At 40.1% G+C, this 25,870-nt stretch overlaps 1 protein-coding gene across 1 annotated transcript; it reads left to right on the forward strand.

Annotated features, from left to right (window-relative positions):
- The first annotated feature begins 6,923 nt into the window (after positions 1–6,923).
- Positions 6,924–8,677, forward strand: LOC107796315 (F-box protein CPR1-like). The gene has a single exon (XM_016619067.2). It carries the CDS (start codon positions 7,118–7,120, stop codon positions 8,276–8,278), a length of 1,161 nt encoding a protein of 386 aa, XP_016474553.1. The 5' UTR covers positions 6,924–7,117; the 3' UTR covers positions 8,279–8,677.
- Positions 8,678–25,870: the final 17,193 nt, after the last annotated feature.

Below are 25,870 nucleotides of genomic sequence, written 5' to 3' on the forward strand. Positions count from 1 at the left end.
GGGTCATGGGTAGACGAAATCTACCATTTGACCGGGCGGGCCCCAGGTTGACTTTTGTTGACTTTTTGGAAAAAGTATAAAGATCTTAGTTTTATCTATTGCAATTGATTTCCCTAGCATTGTTTGATGATATTAAGTCGATTTTTGTTAGATTTGAGCCGTGTGGAGGCAAATTTTAAGGGAAAAGCTATTTTTGAGTGTTAAATTGGCCTAGTTGAGGTAAGTGTCTTGCCTAACTTTGTGTGGAGGAATTGCCCCATAGGATTGGTATTGATTGATTCTTTTGTGCTATGTGAAAGGTGTGTAAGCAAGGTGACGAGTTGGTACTCGGGTTGTATGTGGTATTTGACCGGTTTAGGCCACTTAGACCTTTTTCGTGCTTTACTTGAATTGTAGAACCATGTTTTAAATTCTCTTATTCAATCTAATCTTACTTGTGTTAGTCGATCCTTACATGCCTTAAATTATTTCCGTTAATACTTGTTCTACATACTAATTGATGAATTGCTCTCATGCTTAGTTGACCTTGTTTCCTCAATTAATGCTTCGTGTTATCTCTCATTGTTGATTATCATTACTTGAAGTTATTTTTGTGTTATCTCTCATTATTGATTATCATTATTTGAAGTTATTTTTCGTGTTATCTCTTATTGTTGATTATCATTAATTGGAGTTATTGTTTATGTTATCCCTTCCCTCGTTGATTTTTATTATTTGAAGTCATTGCTACACGTTATCTCTTCCCTTGTGAGTTATTCTTATTTAACATTGTGGTTTTACATTGCTTCTCATTTTTGAGTTATTGGTATTAAAGTTCTGAAAGTCGTTAACACGTTGAGGCGAAATTGTTATTGTTGAAACATCTTCCTTTTCGAGCATTTTACATTCATTATTGTTGTTGATATTCTTGTACCCGTTATAGTGGAGATGTGGGCTATTATTGTGGAAACATTAATATTGTGGATTATTGGCAAATTGTGATACATGTGCACTTGTCGTGTGGGTTATTATTGTAATTTGATATTGACGCACATGCGGTGGTATAAGGCTTAGGGTTGACGTGCATGTGGAGGTATAAGGTGGGACTTATGTGCGTGTTGCTTATAGGGGAACTATGTGAAGCCACACAATGTCATAAGGTGGGCTAAAGTGCGTGTAGCTATTTCGGAAAAACTGCTTTCAAAACCTATTTTAAATGTAAGGCTCACGTGAAATTGAGAAATGTGAATACGAGGCGGTACTTCGTTTGTGATTCTTGATTTATACGAGGCGGTACCTCAGTGGTGATTCTTATTGTACACGAATTGTGATACATGTGCACTTATCGTACGTGTTATTATTGTAATGTGATATTGACACGCATGCGGTGGTATAAGGCTTGGGGTTGACGTGCATGTGGCGGTATAAGGTGGGACCTTGGTGATTCTTATTGTACACGAGGTGGTACCTGGTGTGATTCTTGTTGCTTATCTCATGTTGCAAAGAGCTTTGGCGGGAATGTCCTTGTTGTTTTGTTCTACACGTGTTGTCCGTATATGATCATTTTGGTTCTCTTCACTTGCTTCTTTATTGTTATTTCCATGTTTAATTTTCGGTATTTATTTATGCTATTATCTCATTTCGTATGAGTTATTTCTTCACTTCCATTGTTATCCTTATTACAATTTTATACTATTTATTAATATCCTAGTAGGTGTCTTTGTCTGGCCTTATCACTACTCCACCGAGGTTAAGCTTGATACTTATTGGGTACCGTTGTGTTGTACTCATACTACGCTTCTGCATAATTTTTTTGTGCAGATCCAGATACGTCTGCTCGTGCCAGACGCTAGAGTTGATTGAGTAGCTGCCTTTGGAGACTTCAAGGTATACATGCTCTACGTCCGCAGGCCTCAGAATCACCTTCCCAATTTCTACTTCCTGTTGTATTTTCTTTCAGACAGAGATGTATTAGATATTCTAGTTTTATTTTATAGAGTTTATAACTCAGTTCCACCGGTTTTGGGAAAGTATTTGTTGAGATTCTACTTCAGGAGTTTATATCAGTTGTTCACCCTTGTTTTAGTATTTTGTTAATTATTTCTGTCAAGTTGTTATCAAATGTTAGGCTTAGATAGTCATAGAGATTAGGTGCATCATGACATCCTACAGATGGAAATTGGGGTCGTGACACCTTATTTGATTACCTGTGACATTTTGGGTTTATGATGTTCTTTTTATTGATCACTTTTCGTTTATGATATATATTACTAGCTTATAATTGTGATTATTATGTCTTGTTTTCACATGCTATCTTCACTAATTGAGTTGATTATTTCCAGATAAGTTATGATCGTTTTGGTACTCTGACAATCTGTATTATTAATGAACTTCATCTCCCATAATTTAACTAGATAAATGTTTTCTGTAATGATTGATATAAGTCCTACTGAACCTTTTGTCACTAGCTAAAATATTTTGATAATTCTATGTATGCTCTATATCTATCAGTTAAATAACAGATGTACCACTATATTTAGCTAACTTATGAACTATGGTTTTAGACCTCTTCTAATACCCTGTTGAGAGTTCATATTTGTTGTATTGTGCTATGTTGATCCTTACATTTGTAATGTTATACCACATTTTTTTGATTCAATAAGAATGATCCTCACCACAGTTCATGACTTACATTTGACATACTGATCTTAATTGGATAGTTTAAAACCATGACTATCATATGAAGCATGTATTATTGACCACATGGAACCTTACTATATGCTAGTTAAGTGACTCTTATTGACCTCCGTGCTTGCGCTTATGTTCATTACACTTCTGCTTGTCCAGTGATGCTCATGAATCTTTTACATGTTTTTCATTTTTGAGGAAGTGTCATATCTAAACTACCATGTTCTTTATTCGAAACTGCTCTATAGAAGAAGAAAGTTGAATCCTGGTTACCTTAATAACTTAGCAACTTGAATGAATAATGCTAAACATAGGATCTGAAATGAGAAGTTTATTTGTGTAACTTGATTACTCATATGTTTAAGTAAATTCATTAAGGCCTGTTTGTCTTCCTCTCATCCATTAAGAATGAACATCCTTACCCACTGTCTCATATCTGGTTGATGTCCTTATATATAAAGACTTAATTATGAATTTGGAGTTGTTTGAGAATCTGATAAACTAGATATCATTCTACTAGGTTTGAACTAGATTAAAACTGACCTTCCTACTTACATTGATATGTTTACTGGTTATTGTTATTTTTAGGAAGCCTGAATAAGGCTGTTAGTATAGGTGTTCAGAGGAATAAAGTCTCAACCATGTATATTCTTACTTTTGATTGTCCTGAAGATCACTGAAATATCTGACAAAGTGTTATGAACCTAGCTAAGGATCCTAAAATATTGAGTCCTCATAAGAACTACTGAAACTAATGTATAGGTCTTTCCTTATCACATACCAATGCTCAGATCACTCAATTAGGCACTTCTGAACTTGAAGTGGTTTACTGATAGTTGGCCACTAATTCTCCTGAATTTTATATCTGTGTGATAACCTTTCCTAAGTGCCCTGATACATGCTATAATCAACCCTAAGGTCATTAATATTACTGGACCATACAAGGCCACTTGCAGTAGCTGGTCTTTATATTTTGGGTTCTGATCCTAAAAGTTGTGATTGATTGTGGACTATTCATATCCCGGCACTCTAATGATAATGTTCTCTATAGGTTCTATATAAATTCTGTCAGTCTGAACCTTTGTGTCCACTACTGCGTTCATGTTAATTGCTAAGTTGACACCTCATTTGTGTCTAAAGGTATTTGGGTGTGAAACTTAGTTGTGTCTGAGATACCCCTCCCTGACACAAGAACTGCTCGGGGTCCATAAGACCTTTGTAAATTTTGAAGTGCCAGGGGTCCAAAGGAGTATTTTATCAATGAATAAGGTCTTACCCTAAGCCTTTGGTCAATGACTTTCATTAATCCTCATAGGATTAACACCAATGCTAATTAGATCTACTATATTATTATTATTTGTTGTGATTTTATTCTTGTTATACCTCATATTGATTTTCACTAGTTATTTCCATATATCTTTTGTGTGCAGGTTTGAACTGGGCCTGCCGAGTTCTTTAAAACTGCGGCCCAAGTTCCAGTCTTAATTGCTTTCCCGCTCAATGAAGTCTGCTGCTCGTGTGAAATCTGCTGGGCCTGACTATCCATCGACCCAATCTCAAGAGTACAACCCTTTCCTCCTTCTTACATTCTTAAACAATAATTATTGTTATTTAATTATTCTATGCATATGTTTTGACACTAACGATCTATTGAATATTATTTGATGCTTTGATTGCTTAGGAGACGTATGGCAACCAAAAGCCTATAGGTAAAAGAATCAGAATTTGAAATCATGTTCCCTTTAACACTTTTAATACTTTGATCACTTATTTCCCTAACAAATAAAAGATTTTGTCTTGCTAGCACTAACCATCTTCAACAAGTTTTGGATTCGAACAGGTTTTCAAAAAAATGAAATGATTTCTCTTTGAAAATATCGAAATTGCAAAGATAATGATAAAGCTGATTTTCAAGAAACAAAATCAAACATAGCCTGAGATTGCAAACTAAACAAACCTCAATGAAGTTTTCGAAAAATACAAACTCCGATTGAAATCGATTTGCAAAAGAGGTATACCTATCTCACTCCATGGTATATTTTCTAGTAGTCTTTTATTTCACCAAGTCATATATGAGTAACCGTATTTTTCAAAAGATAAAATATTCAAGCTTTCTTTTAAAATATAAAGGTCCTTCACAAGATTTTGTCAACTTTGTAAACATTTCAAAAGGAATTTTTCATAGGTTATAAACCTTAAAAACCTGTAACTCTTCTTTTCAAAATACATGCACAACCCTCTTCTCAAAACAGTAGATTTTTAAACTAGATTTAGATTATTTGATAGACTTTAAGAACCTGACCAAGCGTAGTGTAGACCTTTACTTTCTCGAATCTAGCATAAGTTTAAGGAGCTATCTCAGGTAGATTTTAAGGGATACCTAACACCTTCCCCTTTGAATAACTAGCACTCTTACCCAAAATCTCATCGGTTAGTAAACCATTAGGATAATAATCTAATAAACACATAGGTACCCTAATATACCTTAAATATTAGGTGACGACTCTCTTTTATCAACATCAGAAGAACCACTAGTTGAATCTTGTTTTGACCTGTGCAAAACAGGGTGCAACAAGTAATACTAAGGAAAATGTACAAATTAATTACCAATCTCAATCAATGGACTGTAAAACTAATTGAACCTCTGGTGTTCAACAATCCACCCTTACTGGTAGCTCTGTTTGCCTTTCCTTTTTCACTCTTCTGCTTTCATTCATCGGTATTCCACTTCTCTTAAGGTTGAAGCCAGACATCTTGACGCAACCAATTGGGCTTGTTGCCACCTTTTCGAGCAACAAAATAACTATTTTTAATTCTTTTCTGCACCCTCTTCTCGAAACTAGCATTCACCTTAATTTCATGCTGAGGCTACCATACACCCTTATACTGCAATTAAAACAAAATTTAGACGAACACAATAAGTATTATATAAATTTTATTTGTTTGTACCTTAAATTGATGTCAGATATTCACTCTGATCTAGTATGGTATCTCTCTCTAAGAATTCTACAGCTCATGAAAAAATGGATTCATAGATTCCACAACCATATGTGTGGCCTAAAGGATGACAAAAACCTGCATTACATTTACCATGTAAAATAAAGCTTCATTAAATTGAATACATGTAGAACTTTACTCAAACAATTAAAAATAAAGAATAACTTACCCGTCTTCATGGGGTACGATGATCGGCAGCCTGGTGCACTAAGCTCCCGCTATGCGCGGGATCCGAAAAGAGTCAGACCACAAGGGTCTATTGTAAGCAGTCTTACCCTGCAATTCTGCAAAAGGTTATTTCCATGGCTCTCACATGTGACCTCCTGGTCACATGGCATCAACTCATAGGGTACGATGATCAACTGATGCAAATGATCATACTCTAAAGTCCCACCAGCATACTGTCTCCGTGAAGGAGCAACTGAAGAAGTACAAGTAGATGGGGACACAGCCATTTGAAAGCCTCAAATATCCAGTCTAGATATACTAGGAGTAGATGATGATGGAAATGATAATGGAGTGGACGGTGATGGAGGCACAAAAGGCGAACCATCATGCTGACTGTTATGGCCGCCCAATGATAGAATCAATGGTGAGCCACCATACTGACGAGAAGGGATACGCTGACTCAAAGGTGGCAAAGTATGCGTGGCCATAAAGTTAATGGTAGTCGAGGCTGAACCACCATTGGTCGATATAGAATAATATCTTTTTTGCCCTTAGACCATTCTTCTCTATGAAACTTGTACGCATTGAGGGAGTACTTAGACATTATTCCGACTTTAGGGTCAAGTCCCCAAGCAATATCATGCAAAAATGGATATTTATGCCATTATCTGGATTATGAACCTAGAGCGAACCCAATAACAATTTGAATTTTAAAAGTACGTACAACTAATTTGCATTGAAACAACTTCGCTAACACTAACAAATTGTTTAAACAATTATGCAAACCTAGGATAAATATGCTTATGCCCATGTATACCCACAAACCAACTGTCCGGCAAAATTGAAAGTTTCATTAGTTAAAATAACTGATAGACTAGTGTTTTTTATAAATATCTCGAGTTATGAATGGGTATCTGATGTCAATTGTTTTTTATTATCATATTTTTAAACTGGATCTTCCATATAGATTTTCTTTTCAGTTTTCAATTAGGATTAATTAGTTAATATATGCATAATGTAATCGAGTATATTCCGGGAATGTGATTAGATTGACATTTCCAGATGAACTACACAATACAACAAACCCGACTTATCGCCCTAAAAGTCTATCTTCGACCAGGTAAATGCATTGGTGGGCATAACCCACAAAATTCGCCGATATGGGGATCTTTATAAAATCTAAAACAACACAATCTCTCTGGTAATATTCAATTTGCCATATATTCCCATCATCAAGTTGTAAATCATGATAAACATTCATCGTTGCTGAAAATTATTTCTTGAAATGGAAGAGGTAGATTCGCTAAGGATCAAACAAATTCCCCATGATGTGATGATAGACATCTTGAAGAACTTGCCTGGGAAATCCCTCTTGAGATTCAAATGTGTATCTAAAACATGGTATAATTTGGTAAATAGCTCTAATTTCACCGATATCCATTACAATCATGATTGTCTCTCAAATGACTTTGTTCTTTTGAAGCGTTACATCGGTAATGATGAGATAGATGCAGAAAGCAATTATTATAAAGGTCATAATATTCTGTCCTGCCATTCAATTGATGAATCATTCAAATCTAGAGCACCAAATGTAACATATTTTGATAACTATATAGGTGTTAGCATTGCAGGACCTTGCAATGGCATAGTCTGCATAGGTAGTTACAGGACTATTTTTTTGTACAACCCAACATTAAGAGAATTTTGGGAACTCCCTCCTAGCCAATACTCATCTACTAGACAAGACCTTAACCACACGATGCAAATCGTCGCGGGAATTGGGTTTGACCCCAAAACAAATGATTATAAGGTTATTAGAATCTTCAATTTTGACGAATATCCTCTAATTAAGGATGTTAGTACTATTGAGATCTATAATCTAAGTACAAATTCTTGGAGAGAAATCGATGAAGTACCATCGATGATTCACCCTTCTCGTTGTTTTAAGGTATTATTTAATGGGGTTTTTCATTTGTGCGGAACAATGGCATCACCAATGGTAGAAAATTGGATCGTTTCTTTCAACTTTAGCACAGAGTTGTTTCAAAATATTCCTTATCCCGACGGCCTAGTTGATATGCAAGGAAAGAATCTTGTCATCTTAAATGAATGTCTTGCATTGATTTGTTATCCTACGATGTATTTTTGGTTTGACGAGCAAATGCCCCAAATGGTTGATATTTGGGTGATGAAGGAATATGGTGTTAAAGAATCTTGGACTAAGGAGTTTACCATCGGCCCAATCTTCATACAGACACCTTTGTCAATTTGGAAGAATGAGACAGAGATGCTAATAGAAAGCAAGAATGGAGAACTTGTGTCGTGTAACCTCCTCAGCCAAGAAATTAAAAATCTTGACATATCAGGTGATGCGGAAACATTGGAAGTTGTTGTTTGTAAGGAGAGCTTGATATCGATCAAGAAAGAGAGAGAGGAGTGGTTATGATATGTTACCTAGTGATTCAATGATTATTTGAAGAAAGGAATATTAGGTGTAGTTTAATGCAGGTTGGTTTATTTGATGTCCTTTTAGCAGTAAGAGAATACAGAGATTATTGCCTTGGCTATTTTGGGCTTCAGATCGACATATGTTTATTTGTTAATTTAAAATAGAGAAGGTATGATTTTGTTTGTGTAAAGTAAACACGTTACAATACGCAATATACCCGCCCAGTGTTACATATCCGTGTTACTGTATAACTATTGAATTTATACAGTAAATCTGCTCTTCTAGTTGAAATATTGTGTTATCCTTGCTCGAAGATTGTAACGGTGGTGAGGTTTTTGTTTTCTTTATTTACTACAGTGCATGTGAATTATATTGTAAAATGTATTCTGGACAAAATAGAAGAGGTTTGTGCTATTTTTTTGGCTTTATATCCAGCATCTGTATCACTCATTTGTTGTTTTTAAAAGTGTATACCAATACATGTCGGGCTATTTTGTAATATCCTACATAACTTCAGAATAACCATGAATAAAAAGCCAGCACAACTGGTACGCAAACAGTTATATTGAACATGAGAGTTTAAAAAATATTGCCTCTGCAGTTTTAGAAGTTACTAGCGAGAGTGTAGCAACAACCTGTGCGTCATGAACAAAAGCAAGGAATCGCGAAGCCTACCTAGGGCTTTAGCAACAGAGATTACTGAAATGAATACAGCAAGCAGAACAGTTAAAACGGTACTGAAATGAATACAGCAAGCAGAACAGTTAAAACGGGCAAAGTATAGATGTTTACCCAAAAAACAGATAACAATTGAATTTTTACGCAGTTTTAAGGATACGTGATACAACTTGGCACAAATTGAGAATATATATATATATATTAATATTGAAATTGACTGTGAAAGAAATGTATGCAACCGAAACGAATCGAATAGCTTTGGCCCACGAGTTCGACCGCCCTCAAACCAAGTGAAGATTCAACCGATATAAAAACAGAGTAACAAGATATTGAAAGCTAAAAGAAGACAGTATATTGTTTTGTATTGCGTGAATGTCATGTCCCTCCGATATCGAGAGGAATTAACTCATCATGAAGCCGAGGTACGGGACCTCGCTGAGAAAAGTGACACCTACAAGCTTCTCAGTGAGAAGCTTCAGGCCGATTGAGTAACGGCTCGGGATGAGCATGCCGAGATGGCCGAGCAGGTATTCCGAGTGCTTTACGATAGTGAAGATAAATTAGAGATAGTAACTAACGATCCGATCCTGTAGGTCCGGCAGAGGCTCAAACAGATCGGGGAGCTTCAGAAACAAGTAGATACGATACAAGCCGAGGCTGAAGAATTCAAGAAGAATATGGTCATCTTAGCCTCGAGAAAGGAAACCGTCCAAGGTCAACTGAAGTCGGTCGAGACCCAGCTCCAAGCTGCAAAGGAGAAGGCATCGGCGCAGGTCGAGAAAATCAATGAGCTTCAATCTCAGTTTGACTTGGTTATTTCTGATAAGGCAAACTTGGCTAGCGAACTCGAAGTGGCCAGATTTGAGGTGGCCGTAGACAACACCAAAGTTGATGCTAACGTAGCCCAATTTAAATTCGATGTCTAGGCCATCCAGGCGAAGTCCAAGAGCATGGTGGATCATGCAAAATGGCAAGCTCGAAGGGAAGCCCTAGCAGGAGTTTGTGCTCAAGGCTTCGATATTATGGTCGAAATCGAGAATGCCAAAGTAGAGGAAACCAGGGCCTGGAAGCTGGCCTTTCTTGAGGAAGATTCTGATAGCTTAAGCGAATCTGAAGACGGGGAAGATCCCGGGGATATAGATGTTACCCCCGATGAAGACCGGGCCACTTAGGCCTTTATATTTTTGCATCGTTTTTAGACCGTTTTGGCCTTTGTAAATTTTTGTATTAGGCTGATCTGGCTTTTGTAAAAATTATCATATATATATATATATATAAGGCTTTTCTTCCTCTTTCGGCTCTCAAATATTTCCTTTGCTTTATTACTTGTATTCACAAAGGTCGGAATGCCTTAGCGTGAAACAATGAGGTTGTTTTCGAGGATTCGAACAAATCTTACTGTTATTGCCTTTCTGGGTTAAGGCGTTGTTGGGGTTCGACGTTACCAAATATTTTTCCCTAAAAATATCTTAAGTTTATGACTTTTCCTAGGGAAGCCTTTAGAACCGGTTGTGAAAAGTTTTCTCTTTTTCGAAGGCCTATTTTTGTTACTGGTCTCGGACGTCTCCGAGCCATCTTAAATTTACCATAGCTTTTTAGTTAAGGAACTGCCCATTGGGCTTATTTTCCCGAGTCATCCGGGCTTGCCTGAGATAACGGTCCTCGAGTAGGGTAGCCGTGGCCTTTAGAAACCGGAGAGTTGCCTAATAGGTCTTTTGCCCCTGAGGCTAGATGACTTGGGCTGTTTGAGTTAGACAGCAGTCCCCGAGTGAGGGGGTGGTCGTTCGCATTCTGGTTATGTAATTCCCTTCGGCTTGTTATTTTTCGGAAGTATGAAGTTCTTTAAAGGGATGTAAGAGGAAAAATTTTAAAGCATAAGATGATTGCAAGGAAAGTACTTCTCCTTATTCTCGATCGAAATCATCATACATGTGTACATATTTTATGCCAGGGCTCGAGCAATTTACATGGGCACTGTTCGTTTTGACAGTTTGGCCCTTACAATAAATCATTTCTATCGAGACCCTCCCTTTATGAAATAGTTTCCTCGCTAAAGTTGATACTCGAAGACAATGCATATCCGAGGGTAGCCCCCAATATTCGAGGTTGATTGCAAAAGAACCTCGGATATTGTTGAATTGATCTTCGGTGCCGATTCGTAATCGGGCTTGATTCTAAGTTAGCACGATTTATTGTTGCCTCGTTAAAAACCTTGCCAGAAAACCCATTTGGGACAAAATCGGTCTAAGGGAAAAATAGTGCAACAAGTTCTTTGAGACCTAAAGACTTTGTGCCATTCGCCGAAAAATCCATCGTCGCTTCTTGTTGACCACCTGCAAGTGTTATTCTGAAATAAAAAAGGAATTGGAAAGAGGTCGTACCTTAGTAGTAATACCGTTTTAGGTGAGATATGTTCCAATTGCTTGGTAGTTGTTCTCCATTCATCGTTCTGAGCTTGTAGAACCCTTTTCTGGTAACCTCGAGAATTTGGTACGGTCATTCCTAATTCGGACCCAATTTTCCTTCATTCGGATTTCAGGTGTTGAGGGTGACTTTACTTAGCACTAAGTCCCCGACGTTAAAATATCAAAGATTGGCTCTTCGATTGTATTATCTCTTGATCTGTTGTTTTTGGGTGGCTAATCGGATGAGGGCGACTTCACGCCTTTCATCCAATAGTTCTAGGCTCGTATTCATGGCCTCGTCGTTTGATTCCTTTGTTGCATATCGGAGCTGGATACTCGGCTCTCCGATTTTGACCAGTATTAGAGCTTCAGCGCCATATATTAATGAGAATGGGGTAGCCCGGTACTGGACTTCGAGGTTGTGCGGTATGCCCAAACATCTTTGGGCAAAATTTCCCTCCACTTTCCTTTGGTGTTGGTTAGTCTCTTCTTAAGATTTTGGATGATGGTTTTGTTGGTCGATTCGGCTTGTCCGTTTCCGCAAAGATGATAAGGTGTTGATACGATTCTTTTGATCTTATGTTCTTCGAGGAATTTGTTTACTTTGCTACCGGTGAACTATTTCTCGTTATCACACACAATTTCGGATGGCATCCCGAATCGACATATGATGTGATCCCAAATGAAGTCGATGACTTCCTTCTCCCTAACTTTATTGAAGGCTTTTGCTTCAACCCACTTAGAAAAATAGTCAGTCAAAAATAAAATAAATTGAGCTTTACATGGTGCCCATGGAAGAAGGCCAATGATATCCATTCCCCACTTCATGAATGGCCACAGTGACAAGACCGAATGGAGTAGTTCCCCGAGTTGGTGAATCATCGGTGCGTGTCTTTGGCATTTGTCACATTTTCGAACGAACTCTTTCGCATCTTTTTCCATGTCTATCCAATAATAGCCGGCTCTGATTACCTTTTGAACCAATGATTCGGCACTGGAATGATTTACGCAAGTTCTCTCGTGAACTTCCCTCAGAACATACTCGGTGTATCTTGGTCCCAGACATATCGCTAGTGGACCATCAAACATTCATCTAAACAAGGTTCCATCTTCGGACAAGGTGAATCATGCTGCCTTCGTGCGCAGGGCCCTCGATTTCTTTTAGATCGGAGGGAAGCTTCCCGGTTTTCAAATATTCTATGTATTTATTTCTCCAATCCCAGGTCAAGCTTATGGAATTTATTTCGGCATGGCCTTCTTCGACTACTGACCTCATGATCTGCAGGACGGCCCCCGAATTGAACTCGTTGTCCTCGACAGATGACACTAAGTTTGCGAGGGCATCAGCCTCACTATTCTGATGTCGAGGCACGTGTTTCAAAGTCCACTCGTTAAATCGGTGCAAAGTTACTTATAACTTATCTAGGTATCGTTGCATTCATTCTTCCCTAACTTCGAAGGTTCCGTTTACCTGATTCACCATGAGGAGGGAGTCGCATTTGGCTTCGATCACCTCTTCTCCCAAGCTATTAGCTAGTTCGAGACCTGCAATTATGGCCTTATATTCGGCCTCGTTGTTAGTCAATTTTATAGTTCTAATAGATTGTCTAACCACATTGCCTGTGGGTGGTTTTAGTATGATTTCGAGTCCGGACCCTTTTGCGTTTGAAGCACCGTCCGTAAAGAGGTTCCAGATTCCCGAGGACGTACCCGAGTTTACCAACAGTTCACTTTCAACCTCAGGTACTAGGGCCGGCGTGAGGTCATCCACAAAGTCTACCAAAATTTGAGACTTAATGGCTGTTCAGAGTCGATATTCGATATCATACCCGCTGATTTCTACGGCCCATTTGGCCAACCGCCCCGAAAGCTCGGGTTTATGCACAATATTTCGAATTGGATAAGTTGTTACAACAAATATGGGGTGACATTGAAAGTACGGTTTAAGTTTCCTAGAGGCGCCTATCAAAGCGAGCGCCAACTTTTCTAAGTGGGGATACCTAGTTTCTGCCTCACCTAAGGTCAGGCTAATTTAATAAACTGGAAATGGCATACCTTGTTTTTCCCAGACTAGGACTCCACTTAACTCTATCTCCGATACTGCCAAATATAAGTACAGTTGTTCATCCTCCCTCGGTGTGTGAAGCAGCAGTGGGCTCGATAAGTAACATTTAAGCTCTTCCGAGGCCTGCTGGAATTACGGGGTCCATGTGAAGTTATTTTTCTTCTTCATCAACAAGAAAAATCGATGGCTCTTATTGGAGGACCTCGAGATGAATCGCCCCAGGGCGGCTATGCGCCCGGTTAACCTCTACACAGCCTTTACATTGTCTACTACCATGATGTCCTCGATAGCTTTGATTTTGTCGGGGTTGATTTCGATTCCTCGGTTGGATACCATAAATACGAGAAACTTGCCTGACCCGACCCTGAACGCACAATTTTTCGGGTTCAGCTTCATGTTGTATTTCCTCAATATACTTAAGGTTTCCTGCAAATGCTTCAAATGGTCCTCTGCTCGCAGGGACTTAACTAACATATCATCAATGTACATTTCTATAGATTTCCCTATTTGTTCTTCGAACATCTGGTTTACTAGGCGTTGGTACGTGGCACCAGCATTTTTTAATCCAAATGGCATTACGTTATAGCATTAGGTTTCATATTTAGTGAAGAATGAGGTCTTCTCCTGATAATCCGGGTTCATTTGTATTTGGTTGTACCCGGAATAGGCATCAAGAAAACTGAGAATCTCGTGGCCGGTCATGGCATCGATCATGCGATCAATATTAGGCAAAGGAAAAGAATCCTTGGGGCATGCTTTATTTACATCTTTGTAATCTACACACATTCTAAGTTCGTTTACTTTTTTAGGGACTACCACTGCGTTTGCTAACCATTCGGGGTATTTTACATCCCGAATAAACCCTATTTTAAGAAGCTTGGTTACCTCATCTTTGATAAACGCATGATTGATCTCGGACTGAGTCTTCTTTTCAGCTTCACCGGATGGAACTTCTGGTCCAAGCTTAGTTTATGGGTGGTGATATCTTGTGGGATCCCTGTCATGTCGAGATGTGACCAAGCGAAACAATCCATGTTAGCTATAAGAAATTGAATAAGTTTTTTTCTAAGCTCGGGAGTTAACCCCGTTCCTAGGTATACCTTTCGTTCGGGCAGATGTTCGAATAGTATGACTTGGTCCAGTTCTTCGACCGTTGATTTGGTGGCATCGGAATTATTGGGGATTATGAAGGATCGAGGAACCCCATAATCATCATCTTCGTCAATCCCTTGCTTGTACGATTGGGTTGAGGCTGGCATAGATGATTGCTATTTGTCTTCCTATTTCGCTGTCGAACCTGAGTCCTTTGTTGATGATAGTGTTGATATTGGAATTACTTCATCGACGGCAAACATCTCATTTGCAGCAGGCTGCTCCCCATAAACCGTCTTTATCCCTTCTGGTGTCCGAAATTTTAATACCTGGTGAAGGGTCGAGGGCACAGCCCTTATGTTGTGGATCCATGGTCTCCTGAACAAGGCATTGTACCTCAAGTGTCTTTCGATCACATAAAACTTGGTATTCTGGGTGGTACCGGCTACATTTACAGGCAACGTTATTTCTCCCTTAGTAGTTTCGCAAGCCATGTTGAATCCGTTTAGGACTCGGGCCGTAGGCACGATTTGGTCCTATAGGCCGAGTTGTTTTATGACCCTCGATCGAATGATGTTGGCCGAACTACCTGGATCAATCAACACACGTTTAACTCGAGTTTTATTCATGAGTACAGAAATTACCGGTGCATCATTATGGGGTTGTATGATTACTTCTGCATCCTCGTCATTGAAAGATAAATTTCCTTCTGGCTTATGATCTCGAGTCTGTTTTTCCCTTGTGATTGATACTTTGGTGCGCTTTATCATCAGACCTTGAGGAACATCGACCCCTCTGATGATCATATGAATGACGCATTGGAGCTCGTCATGTTCATTCTATTTATTGGAATCCCTATTTCTGAAATTATTCTTAGCTCTGTCGCTCAGAAATTCTCGAAGATGCCCGTCGTTGAATAACCGGGCTACTTCTCCTCTCAATTGTCGACAATCCTTCGTTCTGTGGCCATGTGTCCCATGATATTTGTATATTTGGTTGGGATCCCTTTGTGTTGGATCAGTTTGTAGAGGTCAAGGCCATTTAGTATCTTTGATGCGTCTCATAATAATGAATGCCTCGTACTAACTTTCATAACACACACTATTTTACACTTGTTCTTGTGAGTATCTTTGATTCTAGGCTAAAACGCAAAAATGTCAAACTCTCAATCAGCACCTCAACATGTTGACAACGAGTCCGGTCACCAAGGTGAAAATAATAACATAGCACCCGGTAATGAGATATCGCCTGCTGATCCAGCTGGATTTCTAATCGCAGATCCGATCGACGCTAATTTGCATGTGGCTATCGATGCAAATTTGCCTACCGACCCCGAAAATAGCAATCGTGGTGGAGCCCGATTGGTAACTCGGAACACACAAAATGTTGAAGGAGAAGGGATCAACCTACGAATGATCTTCGAGATGTTGCAAGCTTAACAAGCGGCAATAGCTCAGTTACAGAAACAAAGTCGCGCACCAAGCAAGGCTGAGCCCGATCCTCCCCGGGAAGTCACCCGCAGGGATGTATCGGTCGTAGATAGGTCAAACAAATTTGAATCGGGGGCTAGATCCGAAGTTATAAAGATGCTTGAAGAGTTGACAAAACGGACAGAATCAAGGGAGAAGAAGATCGAGGATAACGACAAAAAGGTAGAAACTTATAATTCCAGGGTAGACCAAATCCCAGGAGCACCTCCGAAATTGAAGGGCCTGGATTCCATGAAGTTCTTACAAAAACCCTGTCCTCCAAGTGCGACTCCGAAGCCGATCCCCAAAAAATTTTGCATGCATGAGATTCCTAAGTACAACAGAATGACTGACCCAAACGAGCATGTCACCTCTTACACATGTGCAATTAAAGGGAATGATCTAGAGAACGATGAAATCGAATCCGTGTTACTAAAGAAATTCGGGGATACCATATCAAAGGGAGCTATGATATGGTACCACAATTTACCATCTAACTCTATTGATTCTTTTGTTATGCTTACAGATTCTTTCATAAAGACACACGCCAAAGCTATCAAGGTCGAAACCAGGAAATTGGACCTTTTTAAGGTAAGACAAAAGGACAACGAAATGCTCAGAGAATTTGTGTCTCGATTCCAAATGGAACAGATGGACCTACCACCGGTCGCCGACGATTGGGCAGTTCAATATTTCACCCAAGGACTCAATGTTCGAAGCTCGGTGGCTTCGCAACAGTTGAAGCAGAATTTGATAAAATACCCACCTGTCACTTGGGCCGATGTACATAATCGGTACCAATCGAAGATCAGGGTTGAAGATGACCAACTCGGGGCTTCTTCTGGGTCCGTTTATCTTATCATACCCGTCAACTGAATTAAGAGGGATATCGACCGAGAACCAAGCTCGAACAGGGATCGATACCAGCCATATAATGGAGATCGTAGGGGCAACGGACCTGGGTGCAACCATGTACGAGGTGAAAGGAGAAATGACCGAGGCCAGATCTCTCGAGGGCTCATCAGCAAGAATGGTTTCGATAGGCATACCAGACCTAAAGAAGCACAGCGGTTGTCAGAATATAACTTCAATGTCAATGCATCCTCCATCGTATCGGCTATCGGACGCATCAAAGATACTAAATGGCCTCGACCTCTACAAATCGATCTAACACAAAGGGATCCCAACCAAATATGCAAATATTATGTCACACATGGCCACAGAACGGAGGATTGTCGACAATTGAGAGAAGAAGTAGCCCGATTATTCAACGACAGGCATCTTCGAGAATTTCTAAGTGATAGAGCTAAGAATCATTTCAGAAACAGGGATTCCAATAAACAAAATGAACAAGACGAGCCCCAACACGTCATTCATATGATCATCAGAGGGGTCGATGTTCCTCAAGGTCTGATAATAAAGCGCACCAAAGTATCAATCACAAGGAGAAAAATGGACTCGAGATCATAAACCAGAAGGAAATTTATCTTTCAATGACGAGGATGCAGAAGTAATCATACAGCCCCATAATGATGCACCGGTAATTTTTGTACTCATAAATAAAACTCGAGTTAAACGTGTGTTGATTGATCCAGGTAGTTCGGCCAACATCATTCGATCGAGGGTCATAAAACAACTCGGCCTACAGGACCAAATCGTGCCTACGGCCCGAGTCCTAAACGGATTCAACATGGCTTGCAAAACTACTAAGGGACAAATAACGTTGCCTGTAAACGTAGCCGGTACCACCCAAAAGACCAAGTTTTATGTGATCGAAAGACACTTGAGGTACAATGCCCTGTTCGGGAGACCATGGATCCACAACATGAGGGTTGTACCCTCGACCCTTCACCAGGTATTAAAATATCCGACACCCCAAACGATAAAGACGGTTTATGGGGAGCAGCCTGCCGCAAAGGAGATGTTTGCCATGGATGAAGTAATTTCGATATCAACAATCTCATCAACAAAGGACTCAGGTTCTAAAGCGAAACAGGAATCCAAATAGCAATCATTGATGCCAGCCTCGACCTAATCGGACAAACAAGTGATTGACGATGACGACGATTATGGGGTTCCTCGATCCTTTATAGCTCCCGATGATTCCGATGCTACTAAATCGACGGTCGAAGAGCTGGAGCAAGTCATACTAATTGAATATCTGCCCGAACAAAAGGTATACCTGGGCACGGGGTTAACCCCCGAGCTCAGGAAAAAACTTATTCAATTTCTTATAGCTAACATGGATTGTTTCGCTTGGTCCCATCTCGACAAAACAGGGATCCCACTGGAAATCACCACCCATAAACTAAGCTTGGACCCAAAGTTCCATCTGGTAAAGAAGAAAAGAAGACACCTGTCCGAGATCAAGCATGCCTTTGTCAAAGATGAGGTAACCAAACTTCTTAAAATAGGGTCCATCCGGGAAGTAAAATACCCCGAATGGTTAGCAAACGTAGTGGTAGTCCCTAAAAAAGGAAACAAACTTAGAATGTGTGTAGATTATAAGGATCTAAATAAAGCATGCCCCAGGGATTCTTTTCCTTTGCCTAATATAATGGCATGATCGATGCCATGGCCAGCCAAGAGATCCTCAGTTTTCTCGATGCCTATTCCGGGTACAACCAAATACAGATGAACCCGGATGATCAGGAGAAGACCTCGTTCATCACTAAATATGGAACCTACTGTTATAACGTAATGCTGTTTGGATTAAAAAATGCTGGTGCCACGTAACAACGCCTAGTAAATCGGATGTTCGAAGAACAAATAGGAAAATTTATGGATGTTTACATTGATGATATGTTAGTTAAGTCCCTGCGAGCAGAGGACCATTTTAAGCATTTGCAGGAAACCTTCAATATATTGAGGAAATACAACATGAAGTTGAACCCGGAAAAATACGCGTTTGGGGTCGGGTCAGGAAACTTTCTTGGATTCATGGTATCCAACCTAGGAATCGAGATCAACCCCGACAAGATCAAAGCTATCGAGGACATCACGGTAGTAGACAACGTAAAGGTCGTGTACAGGTTAACCAGGTGCATAGCCGCCCTGGGGCATTTCATCTCGAGGTCCTCCGATAAGAGCCATTGATTCTTCTCGTTGCTAAAGAAGAAAAATAACTTCACATGGACCCCGGAATGCCAGCAGGCCTTGGAAGAGCTTAAACGTTACTTATCGAGCCCGCCGCTGCTCCACTCGCCGAGGTAGACGAATAGTTGTACTTATATTTGGCAGTATCGGAGATAGCGGTAAGTGGAGTCCTGGTCCGGGAAGAACGAGGTATGCAATTTCCAATTTATTACGTCAGTCGGATCATAGGTGAGGCCGAAACTAGGTATCCCCGCCTAGAAAAGTTGGCTCTCGCTTTGATAAGCGCCTCTAGGAAACTAAAATCGTACTTCCAATATCACCATATATGTGTTATAAAGACTTATCCGCTTCGAAATATTATGCATAAACCCGAGCTTTCACGGCGGTTGGCCAAATGGGCCATAGAAATCAGCAGGTATGATATCGAATATCGACCCTGAATAGCCATTAAGTCTCAAATTTTGGTAGACTTTGTGGCTGACTTCACGCCGGCCCTAGTACCCGAGGTTGAAAGAGAGTTGTTGGTAAACTCGGGTACATCCTCGGGAATCTGGACCCTCTTTATCGACGGTGCTTCAAACGCAAAAACGTCCGAACTCGGCATTGTACTAAAACCACCAACATGCAATGTAGTTAGACAATCTATTAGAACTGTGAAATTGACTAACAACGAGGTCGAATATGAGGCCATAATTGCAGGTCTCGAACTAGCCAAAGGCTTGGGAGCGGAGGTGATCGAAGCCAAATGGATGATTAACAAAAAATTCGAAGTTAGGGAAGAATGAATGCAAACATACCTAGATAAGTTACAAATAACTTTGCACCGCTTTAAGGAGTGGACTTTGCAACATGTGCCTCGAGATCAGAATAGTGAGGCCGATGCCCTCGCAAACTTAGGGTCATCGGTCAAGGACAACGAGCTCAATTCGGATGTCATCGTGCAACTCATGAGGTCAGTAGTCGAAGAAGGCCACGCCGAGATAAACTCCACAAGATTCACCTGGGATTGGAGAAATAAATACATAGAGTATTTGAAAACCAGAAAGCTTCCCTCAGATCAAAAAGAATCGAAGGCCCTGCGCATGAAGATAGCACGATTCACCTTATTCGAATACGGAACCTTGTTCAGAAGAATATTCGATGGTTCACTAGCGATATGTATGGGACCAGGATACACCGAGTATGTCCTGAGGGAAGTTCACGAGGGCACTTGCCAAAATCATTCTGGTGCTGAATCATTGGTTCAAAAGGTAATTAGAGCCGGATATTATTGGATAGACATGGAAAAAGATGTGAAAGAGTTCGTTCAAAAATGTGACAAATTCCAAAGACATGTACCGATGATTCACCAACCTGGGGAACTACTCCATTCGGTCTAGTCACCGTGGCCATTCATGAAGTGGGGAATGGATATCATTGGCCCTCTTCCATGGGCACCAGGTAAAGCTCAATTTATTTTATTTATGACTGACTATTTTTCTAAGTGGGTTGAAGCACAAGCCTTCGATAAAGTTAGGGAGAAGGAAGTCATCAACTTCATTTGGGATCACATCATATATCGATTCGGGATGCCATCCGAAATTGTGTGTGATAACGAGAAACAGTTCACCGGCAGCAAAGTAAACAAATTCCTCGTAGAACATCAAGTACCGGGGCTACCCCATTCTCGTTAGTTTATGGGGCCGAAACCCTAATACCGGTTGAACCTAGAGAGTTGAGTATCCGGTTCCGATATACAACAAAGGAATCAAATGACGAGGCCATGAATACGAACCTTGAACTATTGGATGAAAGGCGTGAAGCCACCCTCATCTGATTAGCCACCCAAAAGCAATGGATCGAGAGATATTACAATCGAAGAGCCAATCTTTGATATTTCAACGTTGGGAACTTATTGCTAAGGAAAGTCACCCTCAACACCCGAAATCCAAATGAAGGGAAATTGGGTCTAAATTGGGAAGGACCATACCAAATTCTCGAGGTTACCGGAAAAGGGTCATACAAGCTCAGAACGATGAATGGAGAACAACTACCGAGAAATGGAGCATATCTCACCTAAAACGGTATTACTTCTAAGGTACGACCCCTTTCCATTACCTTTTTATTTCAGACTAACACTTGCAGGTGGTCAACAAGAAACGAAGATGGATTTTTCGGCGAACGGAACGAAGTCTTTAGGTCTGAAAGCACGTGTTGCACTATTTTTTTCTTAGACCAATTTTGTCCCAAATGGGTTTTTCGGCTAGGTTTTTAACGAGGCAACGATGAATCGTGCTAACTTAGAATCAAGCCCGATTACGAATCAGAACCGAAGATTAGCTCAAAAATATCTGAGGTTCCTTTGCAATCAACCTCGAATATTGGGGGGCTACCCTCGGATATGCATTGTCTTCGAATATCAACTCTAGCGAGGAAACTACTTCATAAAGGGAGGGTCTCGATAGAAAGGATTTATTGTAAGGGACAAATGGTCAAAACGAACCTTGCCCATATAGATTTCTTGAGCCCCGGCATAAAACATGTATGCATGTATGATTGTTTCGATCGAGAATAAAGAGAAGTACTTTCCTTGCAATCATCTTGTGTTTTAAATTTTTTTTTCCTCTTTACATCCCCTTAAAGAGCTTCGTACTTTCAAAAATAACAAGCCTAAGGGCAATACATAACCAGAATGCAAACGACCACCCCGTCACTCGGGGACTGCCGTCCAATTCAAACAGCCCAAGTCATCGGGCTTCGGGGGCAAAAGACCTATTAGACAACTCCTCGGTTTCTAAAGGCCACGGCTACCCCACTCGGGGACGGTTATCTCGAGCAAGCCTGGATGACTCAGAAAAATAAGCCCAATGGGCAGTTCCTGAACTAAAAGGCTACGGCCATTTTAACACGGCTCGGAGACGTCCGAAACTCGTAACAAAAAATAGGCCTTCAAAAAAGAGATAATTTTTCACAACCGGTTCTAAAGGTTGCCCTCGGCAAAGTCATAAACTTAAGATATTTTCGGGGAAATAATCTTTGGTAACATCGAACCCCAACAACGCCTTAACCCAGAAAGGCAATAAAAGTAAGATTTATTCAAACCCTCGAACAGAACCTCATTGTTTCACGCTAAGGTATTTCGACCTTCGTGAATACAAGTAATAAAGTAAAGGAAAACTTTGAGAGCCGAAAGAGGAAGAGAAGCCTTATATATATATATATATATATTATTTTTTACAAAGGCCAGATTGGACTAACACAAAAATTTACAACGGCCAAAACGGCCTAAAAAAAGATGCAAAACAAAGCAAAAATATAAAGTCCTAAATTCTCTCTCTAGAAAAATACTCTCTCCTATCTTTTATGCTTTAAGCGACTGCTTATGGGGGACTAGCGTAGCCATGGATGCCACGATCTCTCCCCAGCCTTTGGCTGTGGGAGAGCCATGTTTAAACCCTAAAGAAAACCCTCCTAATAAATCTACATATGCTGGACGTCTCAACCAAGCGAAACTACATGGTATTTTGAATCAAACTCAACTAAAATCAATCGACTATGTTCATGGAGAACCAACGATTTGCTTTGCCATGGACGAGCTGCAAAAGTTTGCGAGAGAAGAAAGATTGCATCTGGCAATTGTGGTAAAATTATCCGCTAGTGCACCAGCCTTACAGGACTTCGATCTATTCTGCCTAAACTTCTTGGAGTTAAGGGCCATGTTTTAACTGGATGGTTAGCGCCAAGGCAATTATTGATCAGGTTTGATCAATTTGAGGATTTTGTGATGTCGTTATCGCGAGCAGTAGACTATTTTAAGAACAAAGGAGATGAACATCAATATAGGGTGTTCCCATGGTCTAATGGATTCAATCCAAAGGAAAAAATTACCAAGGCTATGGTGTGGATATCTTTACCAAATCTTGTGCTAGATTTGTTCGCGAAGAGAGCTCTGTTATCTATAGCTTCAACAGTAGGCACTCCAATTGCTATTGATAAAGCTACCCAAACTCGTTCAAGACCTAGCACTGTTAGGGTTAAGGTAACTCTTAACCTCTTAGATAACCTGTCATAGAGAATAAGATTGCGGCATGTCAAAAATAAAACTGGAAAAGTGACCGAGTTTTTCCAGCAAGTCGTTTATGATAATTTACCAGAGTACTGTAATGTTTGCAAGCATCAATGGCATGAGGAAGAGGTGTGTCGTTTGCTATTGAAGAAGGTTAAAAAAAAACCCAGCTGGATGATCGTGATGTTGAAACTGCTGGAGAAACATTTCAAGGAGATTTGAGACAAATTTTGGATACCAAAAGATTGAGGAATGATGCTGAAGGAAAAGGTTTGGAGTCAACAAATAATAGTGGTGAAAATTCACATGCTACCCATCAAGGATAAGATAATATGATGGTGCAACATACAGCTGCTGTTAATGGGATTAATACAGTTCCAGTTAAAGCAGTTGAAAGCAGGGTTGCTGAGGAGCTGCAAAGCGATGTGCAGACTGTTAAAGACCCCAAGGCTAATCGTGTGTTACATGGGAATCCTATGGAGGAAATTGCAGGAAAGGTTGATAAAGATCAAGCTGTTGTGAATGCCGCTGATCGAGTTGATGCTACAGAAACAAAGGGAGTTCATCAAGGATCAGATACTGTTAAGTCGCATCATATATCAGTTGTTGATGGTGTTGTAATAGTTCCAGTTGCAGCAATTCTTAGTAGGGTTGCTACAGATCTGAAGGTTGCTACAAGTGTTGTGTTTGATCGAGGTTCAGATGGTCTTTGTAAGGGTGCAGGTGCTGGGTAAAACTCTATTGAAGCTGGGCATCAAACATCTAAAGGACAGGGACTGCAAAAGTTAATAGAAGGGAAGGAGATATGAGCTGGGCAGGTACTTTACTTTACAGGAAAATCTGGTGCAGTTGAGTCAGGTGATAAGGAGGAGGGAATTGAAGCAGGGGTGCAACGTGAAACTGAGGAGCAGTCTCTCAAATCTCCAGTGCATAAAAATAAAGCTGGACAGGAATGTGATCAACTGGCTGCAAATTCCAGTAGTAATGATGATCAAGCAAAACATAGAGGTTGGTCGTATGTCAATCGATCACCTAGAAAAAGAAAGTCTCCAGGTGTTAAACAATCACAATTTGAGGATCGAGCAGCTACTACTAAGGACATACTTAGCAGCAATCAGCAAATAATAGCTGGAGTTGAGCAGGAAAAGACTACAGGTTTTGAGGCAGTAGCTAAAGAAGTTACCCAACTCAATGTTGATCAGCCCACTGCTGGTGCACAAATAGCAAATAGCCAAGGACATGCTGATGTGCAATCTACTACAAAGGGTCAAGAGAAAGGAGCTGGGGTATATGACTCTAAAAATCAGGAGCAGGTACAGGTAACTAAGAAGGCAACAATAACACTTGAAACAGGTGCGCATAATAATGCACCAGGTAACTTTGATGCTGATGTGCAAACAACTTCTTTGGAATCAACTGTCATAATCGTAGATGACCAAGCACAAGGTGAAAAATTAACTAAGGGTCATGGACATACAAAGAAAATGGTTGGGGTTGATTAGAATGAAGCAGTGACATCTACTGGGAGGCAAGGTGCATCTCCAAGAGTGAAGAATAAGCAGAAGCATATGACAACTGCTCGGCAGAATACAAGTGTTGCTGCTACTAGTCCAAACATGTTCGATGCACTTGTGGAAGAGGAAGATGTATTCATAAACTCACCAACCATTAATGATGCCAAGATGCAGCAACAAATACTTACATGTGTTAGAAGCGCCAAAGAGGCTAAAACCAGTGCGAATTTTAGGAGGACAGTGAGTGCTCGACTAAATTCTTCAAACACCAATATGGTTGGGGAATTAACGAGTGTTTCCAGCACTCCTAATATACAATTCTCCAGTCCTCATGTAGAAAAAATAATCAAAGATGCTCGGGATGTAATGGTGTTGAATGCCAATATGGTTAAGCAACCATTGGTCACTTTGAACATCTCCGTGTTTGAAGTACCTTCTCAGTCAGCGGAATCAATTGGTGAATATGGAGGTTAGACTGGGAAGTTGATTCTGTCCACAGCCAATAATAAAGAATTGGTGCAATATCAAAATTTGAGAGAGATGGTTAGTGAACGACGGGGTTGTCATGGAGAGCATGATAGTGTGTTACCAAAATCCAAAACTTAGACTGACCAAGTAGAGGAAGAGGAAGCAGAGGACTGGGGGAGTGAAGAAGATGGTGAATCTACTGGTTTTGTAGATTTACGGTCAGTAGGCTCACCACCAATGCCAAAAAATGGCAGCACTTCGCTTTTAGGCCTCAAAGTAACACCTACAAAGTCTGGACAGCAGAAAGTAGATACAAGCAATCAAGTTATTTCTCTGGAAGATAAGTTACTCCTGGAAGTATTGGTAAGCTCTAAACCTCTAAATTCTTTAACTCCGTGTCAAGATTTTAGTAATGGGCGGAAAATGAGGGGTAAGAATAAAAATGCTCACTTTAAAGCTTCAACAATAAAGCCTAATGCAATGGTTGTGAAGAGGCATGAACCATTGGGTATGGTTGCACAAAGACTTGCTAATCAACAATTAGAGGCCAACTTATGTGTTGACATTTATGAAGAAGGCGAGAAAGAAGATTTACTTAATTATTCTCTAGTATATGCGGCTAGAAGTGGAGATTTATCTCCAACGTATAGTGAAAAAATTAATAAGTACACACAAGGAAGAATAGCTGTGATGATAAAGTGAATGAAGGAGTAATACTTAAAATACTCCCAATGAGAGTTGCAAAGCAAAAAGGGGC

This window comes from Nicotiana tabacum, chromosome 19 (assembly GCF_000715075.1).
Source record: "Nicotiana tabacum cultivar K326 chromosome 19, ASM71507v2, whole genome shotgun sequence".
Taxonomy (NCBI): Eukaryota; Viridiplantae; Streptophyta; class Magnoliopsida; order Solanales; family Solanaceae; genus Nicotiana; species Nicotiana tabacum.

What these genes read in the sequence shown, in the direction of transcription:
- LOC107796315 (XM_016619067.2), top strand. Translation starts at nt 7,118, where the DNA reads ATGGAAGAGGTAGATTCGCTAAGGATCAAACAAATTCCCCATGATGTG.